The sequence below is a fragment of the Aristolochia californica genome, unplaced genomic scaffold (assembly GCF_029961685.1).
Source record: "Aristolochia californica isolate CCGP_79_NKW_82.1479 unplaced genomic scaffold, dmAriCali1.0.hap1 SCAF_12, whole genome shotgun sequence".
Taxonomy (NCBI): domain Eukaryota; kingdom Viridiplantae; phylum Streptophyta; class Magnoliopsida; order Piperales; family Aristolochiaceae; genus Aristolochia; species Aristolochia californica.
In genome coordinates, this window is record NW_027181793.1 from 4468103 (window position 1) to 4479693 (window position 11591).

Below are 11591 nucleotides of genomic sequence, written 5' to 3' on the forward strand. Positions count from 1 at the left end.
CATCTCAATTGTGCGGTTGACTACCGCAATTTGGTCATCAGTTTGAGAGTGATATGCTAAGGAGAACTTGAGTTTAGTACCAGATAATTTAAAAGTGTCCTTCCAAAAGATACTTGTAATTACCACATCTCGGTCACTAATGATGGACTCTGGAATACCGTGGAGGAGAACAATAGTGGCAAAGAAAACTTGGGCAACGGTGGCTGCTGTATACGGATGCTCCATAGGTATAAAATGTGCATATTTAGAAAAATGGTCTATCACCACCAATAGAACTAATTTGTCTGAAGCTTTCAGAAGCCCTTCAATAAAATCCATGGAAAGGTCTGCCCATACCTGAGTGGGAAGATTGAGTGGTTGCAAGACGCCGGTTGGATGCAAATGATCAGCTTTGTTCCATTGATACACTAAACATTGAGCCACATATTGTGCAATTGTGGATTTCATCCCGGGCCAATAAAAGTCATCCTAGATGCGCTGAAGTGTTTTTTGCAGTCACTCATGTGTGCTGTCATGATAAGATGAGACAGCGACAGCGATCAATGGAGAATTGGAAGGCAGGTATATACGTTGTTTATAGAGAATAAGGTGGTCTTGAACCGCCCATTATGCTGATTTGGTGCCTGCAGCAATCTGTTGGGACAATGCCTATAATTCTGGGTTGTGCTGGTTGGCCTCCCAGATGGAATCGAGCAAAAGCGGAGTGGGGTGACTGATAATAGCCAGCTGCAGTTGGTCTTCAGTGCGCCGGGAGAGAGCATCGTCGGCTTTATTCTGAGTACCCGCTTTATGTTCCACTTGAAAATCAAAGGCCATTAACGTACTCAACCAGTGCTGTTGAGGAGAAGTAGAGATGCGTTGAGCCAACAGAAACTTCAAACTATAGTGATCGGTGCGGATAATAAAGAAGTGGCCTCATTAACTACAACCTCCAATGGCGAATGGCCTTGACGAGTCCAATGAGTTCTCGTTCATATGCTTGAAGCTTATGATGGTGAAGTGCGAGCTGATAGCTGAAATAAGCAATAGGGCGCTGATTTTGTTGAAGCACCGCTCCAATCCCGCCTCCGGAGGCATCACATTCAACCACATAGGCCTCTTCAAAATCTGGTAGATGAAGTACCGGGGCTGTTGCTAAGGCTTTCTTGAGATTTTGAAATGAATTTGCAGTGATGTCATTCCAATGGAAGGCATTACGGCGGAGAAGATTGGAGAGAGGGGCAGCAAGTGGTGCATAGTTGTGGATGAATTTTCTGTAGCACCTGGCTAAGCCCAGAAATCCTCCCAATGCTGAAATATGTGTTGGCGGCGGCCAATTCATAATGGCTTCAATCTTTTCCGGATCCATTGTGACCCCTGCTGCTGTAATAACGTGACCAAGATAGGTCACCTACTGGGTACCAAACGAGCACTTGAAACGTTTTAAATATAAATGATGTATCCGTACAAGTTGGAACACCAATTGTAAGTCACGCAGATGATGAGTCCATGACTTGCTATAGATCAAAATATCATCAAAAAATACTAAAACAAATTTTCTGAGATAGTTATGAAATACCTCATTCATGAGTGCTTGAAAGGTAGAAGTGGCGTTGGAGAGACCAAACGGCATCACAATGAACTCAAAGTGCCCATGGTGAGTACGGAAGGTGGTCTTCTCGATATCCGGAGGGTACATTCTGACTTGGTGATAGCCCAAACGTAAGTCTAATTTGGTGAAAAATGTGGCTCCATTCAATTCATTGAGTAGCTCATCCATGATGGGGATAGGGAATTTGTCTTTAATGGTATTGGCATTTAACTCTCGGTAATCCACGCAAAACCGCCAAGTATTGTCATGCTTCTTCATAAATAGAACTGGGCTTGAGAAATGGGACTTACTCGATCGGATGAGGCCTTGTTGGAGCATGAGGTGGCACTAATGCTCAATTTCATCCTGCTGTATGTGGGGGTACCGGTACGGGCGCACAACCACCACTTCGGATCCAACCTTAAAATTGATCCTATGGTCACAATGACGCAGTGGTGGTAAGGAAACCGGTTCCTGAAAGAGGTCCTAGAAGTTCTCAAGCAAGGTGTCTAACTTGTTGTCCACTAGTGTATGTTGTTGTAGCCCATGTAAATGGACTGGCCCTTCATATTTACGGCCCTGTAATGTCATCTTATTGTGGTCAATTGTAAAGCTCATCGTCAAGGCTGCAAAGTCCCACAAAATGGGGCCCAAAGTTTGGAGCCACTTAACTCCCAAAACCATACCGAAACCTCCCAATGGGATGATAAAAAATTATGCGGAGAAGTGATCGTTGTCAATCACAAACACTACTGCCTTGCTGACCCCATAACTGGGCACCTTTTCCCCATTTGCAACAGAAACTGAAGTTGCTGGCCATGTTGAATTGGGAGCTGTAAATACTTGGCCGCGATGAAACTCAAAAAATTATGAGTGCTCCCGGAGTCCACCAAACTGAGGGGTTGATCATTGACTAAGGCATAGACTTGCATTGTAGTGGTAGACCGAAGGCCGGTGATGGCGTGCAAGGAAATGGTGGGCTCTTCGACCTCTAGCTGTTCCAGTTTTGAGTTTTCTTCTTCTTCCTCATTGTCTAGTTCTAACCAGAATAATTTCTGGCACTGGTGGCCGAATGTATACTGCTCATCACAGTTATAACATAACCCCTTCATCCTACGTGCTTCCATTTCAGACCGGTTTAATTTGCGAATGAAGGTTGGAGTGGATGGAGCAAATTTAGAGGTTGTAGACGTAGGGGCAGCAACACCCTCGTTGGCCGGGAAGCAGCATTAGTTCTCCATGGCTATGCTGGGCTAGGCACTTGTGAGCTACTCTTTGCCCGTGGCCATACTGGTCTCCGGGATTGGAATTTCTATTTGGCCTCCAATGCTCTCACCAAATTCATTGCACGGGATAAATCCGTAGGTCCAAGGAGTTCCACTTCCAGACGAAGGGACTCAGTGAGGCCAGCCGTGAACAGACTAACATGCTGGTCTATCCATACCACCTTGCTAGCTTGGGATAATTTATCTTGGAATTGCTTTTGGTACTGGGCTACACTACCGGTTTGGCGTAAGAGGACTAAATCGCCCAATGGATTGTTGTGGGCCAGTGGTCCAAATCGTATGGTGCACAATTCCTTAAATTCTTCCCACTCTATGCCCGGATGTTCCAATTCAAGTTGGTGTCCCCATAGTTGCGCTTCATCGAGCATTTGGAATGTGGCCAACCCAATTTTGTCTATGTCAGTTGTGCGTTGGTTGTCATAAAAAATTTCACAACGGTATAACCAAATTAAGGGGTCGTCTACCCCATTGAAAACCGAAAAATCGAGTTTGGTATACCTTGGAACCGTGCCATTGCCCAGACTGAAATATCCCCCGTATCCAGTGTGCTCTGTGCATCCAACAGTAGGTGCGCCCTGTCCATTCAAATGTGTTATATCTCCCTCTCTTGGAGTGGGTGTTCGGCCTGATTGCCTTTCATAAACTCGATTTATGATTTCTTCCACTTATTGAGATACCGAGTGAGAGATTCGACTGTCCATCAGTGTTGCTAAATGACCCTCTGTTTCTTCCTTCCGGGCATTAACCTATTCCATAAAACTTGCCAACAACTCCTCCTGGCTTGAAGTATCCTCCATAGTTACCTGCTCTGATACCAGCATGTTATGGTCTCTGACCATGGACCAAGTAAACCGATGGAAGGAGAGATCTTCGTCCAGCTCAGGGTCAGCACCAGGGCGTCGTGATCTCCCTGGTCTACCTATGATCTCGTATTTCTGAGTGAATAATGAGAGAAGATGAGAGTAGAGGGTTGAACAGAAAATCAAGGTCAGTCGCAGGGAAGAAGGAGGAGAAACAAATCAAACTCGAAAGGGAGCTTGAAACCCTAGGTTCATTGAGAAGAACACCGATCCTTGGGTTCGTTTTCGGAGAACGCCAATCCTAGGGTTCGTTGAGGAGAACACCGATCCTTGGGTTTGTTTTCGAAGAAAGCCGATCCTAGGGCTTGTTGAGGAGAACGCCGATCCTATATTTTTGGGTGAAAATAGACATGTCCATTTTATTCTAGGTCGTCCCTTAAATAGGACTCATGACCACAAGATTCCAGAGTTCCAGAGAGAATTACAATTTTGCCCCTCCATGACCTTTAACTTGAGAAGTAAACTAATTGACTAAGTAACTGACTCAGCCAGGGTAATTGACTCAGCCACAACTTCTGCATGACTCTACCCGTTGTTGGGTTCATTAAGGACTTCAGCAAAATTTCTCGTCCTTTGACGAATTTGCTTTCTCAAGATGTTGCTTTTGCCTTTGATGATGCCTAGATTCATGCTTTTGAGACACTGAAGAAATGTTTGTCCACTGCAACCATTGTCGAACCCCCTACTTGGTCTTTGCCTTTTGAGTTGATGTGTGATGCCTTTGATTATGCATTGGGGGCTGTTTTGGAGCAAAAGGCAGATAAAATTCTCTATGTCATTCAGTATGTTAGCCACACTCTTCATGATGCTCAATTAAATTACACTACCACTGAGAAAGAGTTGCTAGCTGTTGTGTTTGCCTTGAACAAATTCAGATCATATCTGTTAGGGTCAAAGGTTATAGTGTTCACTGATCATTTTGGTTTGAAGTACTTATTATCCATCAAGGACACTAAACCTCGCTTGATTAGATGGATCTTGCAATTGCAAGAATTTGACCTTGAGATTCGAGATAAGAAGGGTTGTGAGAATGTTGTTGCTTATCATCTATCTAGGATTTGTGTAACACCTCAGGAAGGATCCCTTCCTTTAAATGATTCCTTCCCTGATGAACAACTTCTCCAAGTATCCCAATTGCCTTGGTTTGCTGACATAGTCAACTATCTTGTAACTCGTAAGATTCCTGATTGTTGGAGTAAACAAGATCAGTTAAAATTCTTTTCTCAAGTCAAACATTTTTTTTGGATGACCCTTATTTGTTCAAGGTGTGTCCTGACCAAGTCATTAGGCGTTGTGTACCTGAGCAAGACTTTGCTAACATTCTTGAATTTTGTCATTCCCACACATGTGGTGGACATTTTGGTGCTAGAAAGACCGCGGCTAAAGTTTTACAATGTGGTTTCTATTGGCCTTCATTATTTAGAGATACCCATGAGTTTTGTCGTGTGTGTGATAGATGCCAACGGACTGGTTGTTTGTCTAGGAAGAACATAATGCCTCTTAACCCCATTCTTATTGTTGAATTGTTTGATGTGTGGGGTATTGACTTCATGGGTCCTTTTCCTGTCTCATTCGACTATCAATACATCCTTGTTGCTGTTGAATATGTCTCTAGATGGATTGAAGTTATTGCATGTAAGACAAATGATCACAAAGTGGTGGTAAAGTTTTTAAAAGAAAACATCTTTAATCGATTTGGTACCCCAAGAGCGATCATCAGTGATGGGGGATCTCATTTTTGTAACAGAGCATATGAGACCTTGTTGAAGAAATACTCCATCACTCATCGGGTGTCCACTCCGTACCACCCGCAAACTTGTGGTCAAGTGGAAATCTCTAATAGGGAGATCAAACGGATTTTGGACAAGTCGGTTCGCTTTGATAGGAAAGATTGGTCCACTCGATTGGACGATGCTTTATGGGCCTATCGAACCACTTATAAGACTCCTATTGGGATGTCTCCATTTCGCCTAGTGTTCGGCAAAGCATGCCATCTACTTGTTGAGCTTGAGCATAGAACTTATTGGGTCATTAAGGCTTTGAATTTTGATGGTGATTTTCTTGGAGGAACCTATCCAGTCATCTGACTACGTGAGAGTCTTGCTTACGACTATAAACTTAGCACATTGTGGGCAATCCCCACGTTTCTATCCCTTTATACATTACAATTTTTATTTTTGGTTTATTCATTCTTATTGGGATAACCTTTGGTGTACTCTGGTCTTGATTGATTGGAGGTCCCCCGGCGATGCCGGCCCCGTCATGGACTCGGGGTACTCTCTTGCCGGCTGAGAGCGTAAATGGTTCCGACAGTCGATGACCAGACTTTTGGTCCCTAGTTTGAGAGGTCTGTACTCAAACAACCATTTTGGGATTGACCAGTTCAAACTTGAAGTATTGAATGAAAACCTTATGGTGAGTAATTCAAGGACTTGTGTTCAGCGCGTGATTCATGTTGCCTTTAGTGGCCAGTCACACGGAGATTTCTTCAAAGTGTGATGTGGGATAGCGGTTTCATCTACGAATGATTACCTACGGGTATGGCTGATACGAGTAAACCTTCTTCGAGGGAGAGTATGTATCATTCTTGGGGGTCTTTATTGACTCTTCGGTATTATTGTTGATGACCAAACGCATATGGTCCCACCTATGGATTTAGGAGCTCTGAGGGAGGTTAACCCTTATTCTACTGGAGTATAACCAGCTAAGTTGTGAGTCAACTGGAGTATAATCAGATATTTTAGTGATTGTTAGTTGGTTTGTTTGTTTTAACTTTTCCCCATTGAGAACAATGCCAGATTTAGGTTTTGGGGGGGGGGGGGGGGGGGGGGGGGGGTGCGGCGGGGAGGGGGTGGAAACGGCTCTTTCAAGTCTTAGCAATGATTTTCTTTTGATGTGTGTTCATGGTTTTCAAATTACTCCTCTTAGTATGTGGTTAACTTTAGTAGAGTTAAAATAAGTTGCTCAAATGTGTTTCTTAGTATGTGAAAAACTATGTAGAATATGCATATTAGAAATCTAATATCAATTGTTGTGATCCAAGAGAATTCAGTGGGATAACTTACTATTGCATTAGTCTTGGAACTTAGTTGCAAAAGAGAACATGTAAATCTAGTGTTGATCTATGTTAGTCTGAATAATCTTGTATGCCTATTTGATCTTATTCTTTTTTATGTCTCAATGAAATTCTTTGTTGTAATGTATGAATGCAAACGGAAATGCTCTTGATTGCAAAAGACAGATAACCTCAGAAACAGCCTGGGAAAACCTAAGGACATGCACCGGAACAATCGGTTACTTAAAAAATAAGTGCATGTGCAGTGAGGACGAATACAAAATGGTGGTAATACCAAAAGTATTCAGTGAAAAACAATTATTATGCTAGTAATAGCGAAAAATGGGTTTAAATCTGGAAGCAATGAGTTTCCTTACCTTTGATGATGAATTGTAAGTTGAAAGAAGTCGCTGATCAAGATTGAAATATGTATACTTCTTTTGTGAGATTGTTAGACAACAGGTTTATTCTACTATTTTCTCTTAATTGTGATGTTACTAGGATTTTATTGTTATATGTTGTTCTTTGTTCTGTTGAAGTAATTGTTTATGGGTCATATTGGTTCAGGTGGAGTACTCGTGAGTGTATTTGAATTGATAATGTGTTATATTTTACACAGGTTTTCAAATTGAGCAGGGTTTCAAATTATTTTCAAACATTTTACGATACTAAGTGTTAGTCAAATGCTAATGAGGAGTAGATTTTTTCATTTTTCTTTTTATAATGTTGATTTAGATGAATTTTGTGGGTAAATTCCATGTAAACCCTCACGAGACCCAACTCATCCACTACCGTAAAGTAGGGGTTTAACGGCTTGTTGCATACGCTAAATGCAATCGTGTTCCCTACGAAAGTGGCATTTTATTTTCCTAAGCTTAATTTTGGTTCTGTTGTTGTTTTGCTAGGGACTAGCAAAGATTTAGGTTTAGGGGTGTGATAGATGCCAGATTCTGACATGAGAACTAAGTTAATTATAATAGAATAACCCTTATAATTGTGTTATAGGTGGTTATTTATCGGTTTTCAAATTAAACGTGCATTTATTGAATTTGGCATTAATCACTGCTTATATTGCATATTTTTCTCTCCTGAATTATAGTTCATTACTTTTAGGGTTTATTTCTTCCTGAAATTATTTTTATGGATTCAATTATGGAATTTCAGGTGAATTTTGGTGGAGAATGAGATATTTACAAAAATGCCATTAGTGAAAGAGAGAATTTTAGGGCAAAATTGATCAAGAGAAAACAGAGGTTTGGGGGGGGGGGGGGGGGGGGGGGGGGAGGGGGTGGAGAAAGAGAGGAGCCGCCGACCAAAAGAAGGGAGACCCGAGAGGATTTCGCTTTCAGCCGTCGTTCGTCGAGCCATCGTCGTCCACCGTCGTCCAACAACCGAGAACAGACCCGAGGAGAGCTCAAGAGAGTCTCTGTCGCGACGAGTTCGACATTGCCATTTTCTGCTCGCCATGCCGAGAGGTGACCCAAGAGGGCTTCTACGGCGCCGATTCCGCATTCCGACCATCCTCCGGCGTCGATTAGCCATTTCCAACCACTTCCCGAGCCTAGTCCGACTCCGACCAAGACTTAAGAGAGCCGATCAGAGGATTTCGCTTCCATCTCGTCTTCCGTCGCACCACCTCCTCCGGCGCCGATTTCGATTCCTCTTTGCCGGTGTCGCCTCCACTTCAGGCCGCTCGTTCCTGCAACCCGAAGCCCTTAATTTCTAGAAATTGCAGCAACTGTGAGAACGGAATTGTTGCCTGAGCGAGAGGAAGAAGAAGGGGAGTAATCCATCATTTTGTAATTTCATTAGCTTCCTATAGTTTGAACTTAGGTTTGAATGTTTATTAAATTTTATTTGAGAATTGATGTTTATCGAATATTTGTTTTCCAAATTTTCTGAGTAATTAGCTAGTTATAATCCGATCTTTTTCTGGTATAATAATCTGATCTTTTTCTTTAACTCTAGGCACCTGAGAGGGGCTAAACGCAAGGATTGAGAATTCGGATTCGTGGTTACGTGGCACTCAAGAGAGGCGCGAATCACGGTAAAATCCAGAGTTGACGTTTTCTGTTATGCAAGTAGTTAATTAGATCATTGTTTGATAATTTAGGATATAATCAGTGTTTAGTTCAGATTAATTCATCATATTTGGTTAGGCTAGTTGACTGAAGAATACACAAAATTCAGTCCTCCCTGTGGATATGACCCTCGCTTCCCGCTAGATTACATGAACGATTCGTACGCTTGCGAGGTATAAAAGCCGATGTAATTAAATTTCACATTAAATACCACCCCCTGAAGTGCCACACTCAACAAATAGGACCTCAAAGTCCGGTAATTACAGGACTGGAGTGGAAGCTAAAGCCTGCTTGAGTGCCATGAAAGATTCCGTTGCTGCATCCTCCCAAAAAAAGGTGTTGAGCTTGAGAAGATTGGTCAAGGAACTGACCACAGAACCCAAAAATCCTCGTAAGGCTGAAATTTTGTGCAGTCGAGGCCAGTTGGTGATTTCTGTAAAAAAATTTGGGTCCACAGTGACACTCTCTGCGAAGATGATGTGGCCAAGATAGGCAACTTGGGCCTTCCAAAATGAACATTTGGAGCATTTCACAAAGAGGTAATGTGTTGGGAGGAGTTGGAAAATAAGCCGTAAGTCTTCAAAATGGTGTTCTCTTGATTTGCTATAAATAAGAATATCATCAAATAAAACCAACACACATTTATGGTGATAATCACGAAATACCTCATTCATCAAAGCCTGAAAGGTGGATGGTGTCTTGGATAACCCGAAAGTACGGAATGTGGTTTTCTTGATATCTAGTGGATACATTCGGATTTGGTGATAGCCTGATCTCAAATCCAGCTTGGTCAAAAATTTTGACCCATGCAATTCGTCCACAGAGTCATCCACCACTGGTATGCGAAACTTGTCTTTGATGGTTTTTGCATTGAGCTCCCTGTAGTCCACACAGAACCGCCATGTGCCATCATGCTTCTTAACTAGTATAATCGGCGAAAAAAACAGGGAACGATTGTTGCGGATAAGGCCCTGTTCCAGCATGGTCTTGCACTCCGTTCAATTTCATCTTTCTAAAGGTGTGGATACCTATAGGGTATAACCACCACTGCATCTAATCTGGTTTTTAAACAAATTCGATGGTCACAATGTCTCAATGGGGGCAGCCCAGACGGCTCCCGAAACAAGTCGGTGAACTCCCCTAGTAACTTGTCCATGTTGCTGGCCAATGATTGCTGCTCATGTAATAGGTGGACATGGGGGGCAGCTATAGCATGACTGCCCCTTAACAGCACTAGTTTTCCTTCCAACAAAAAGCTCATTGTTAATGCCGAGAAGTCCCACAAAATTGGGCCTAATGTTTGCAACCACTTAACCCCGAGCACCAAATCAAATCCGGCTAGAGAAATGACAAAAAAATCAGTGGTAAAGTGAGTGTTACCAATGGAAAATTGTACCTCCTTGCTGACCCCGTAGCTCACAACCTTCTCACCATTTGGCGACTGAAACCGTGGCAATTGGGTGAGGTTGGATCCCAAGTAGGAGGTGTTTCGCCGCTGCAACACTGAGGAAGTTGTGTCTGCTGCTCGAGTCCACTAACCCCACAAATTCCTGGTCAGTAACCTTGGCTCGCACTTGCATGGTTTTGGCCGACTTCTGTCTTGTAATAGCATGTAAGGAAATTTCTAGTTCAGCCTCCTCAGGAGTATCCTCTGTTGGTTCTTCTTCCTCTGCCCATGCTTCCAACTCCAACCAAAACAATCTTTTACATTTTTGGCCAGACCAGTAAGGTTCGTCACAATTATAGCAGAGGTTCTTCTCTCTTCGGTCAGCCATTTCCATCCCGGTTAATTTTTTGATATATGGGGATGGGGGGTTTCTGCTTGTAGTGGCTACTGCCACAATATGGCCAGTCATAGTTTTGGGTGGTGGTGTCGGTGGCCCTGTCACTAGAGGAGAATAATTCCTCCCCCATTGCCACCCGGGTGCACTGGTTCTCCCCCCTTGCCAGCCACTCCTTTTATTCTGAATGTGCTGTCTTGCTTCCAATGCCCGAGCCAAATTCATAGCTCGTCCCAAATCTGTAGGCACATGGACCTCCACCTCTAGCTTCAACGAATCATTAAGCCCTGTTGTGAACAAATTTACATGCTCTCTTCGAACTAGGTGGCTAGCTCGAGCTAATTTTTCTTGAAATTGAGTTTGGTATGCTTCCACCAAACTGATCTGTCTTAACAAGACCAAGTCCCCCAAGGGGTTGCTGTAAGCTGGCGGTCTGAACCATATCATGCATAGCTCTTTAAACTCCTCCCAATTCGTTACCAGGCAGTCCAATTCCACTTGATGGAACCAGAGTTGAGCTTCATCCAGCAAGTGGAAAGCAGCTAAGCTCACCTTTTCCAAGTCAGATGTGCCTTAGTGGGCAAAAAAAAATTCACATTTGTGTAGCCAGATTAAGGGGTCGACAGACCTGGTGTAGGTGGGGAAATCAAGTTTAGTGTACCTGGGTATTGACCCTCCACCTTGTGCCGGTAGACCATTGTACCCAGAATGTTGTTCTCCTCCTCTGCTGTATGAGTGCTCTTCCATCCTTCATGTGGTGTCTGGGTGTCGGTTTAATTCAGCCACAATCTCAGAGACTCTACTTGTGATTTGTTCCATCATTTCTGCCATTCGAGCTGCATTTTCTACCCTCAATTATTTTGCAAGGTTTCTCAACTCTTCAATTTGGGATGGGTCCCCCATGTTACCCTGCATTGATACCAAGATGTTAGGGTCCCTAGTCATGGATCGTGTAACA

At 43.1% G+C, this 11591-nt stretch overlaps 1 protein-coding gene across 1 annotated transcript; it reads right to left on the minus strand.

The window, feature by feature from the left end:
* Positions 1-922: 922 nt before the first annotated feature.
* LOC137946565 (uncharacterized mitochondrial protein AtMg00860-like) lies at positions 923-1348 on the minus strand. Its single transcript, XM_068792906.1, has one exon. The coding sequence runs from the start codon at positions 1346-1348 to the stop codon at positions 923-925; it is 426 nt and encodes a 141-aa protein (XP_068649007.1).
* Between the last annotated feature and the right edge of the window lie 10243 nt (positions 1349-11591).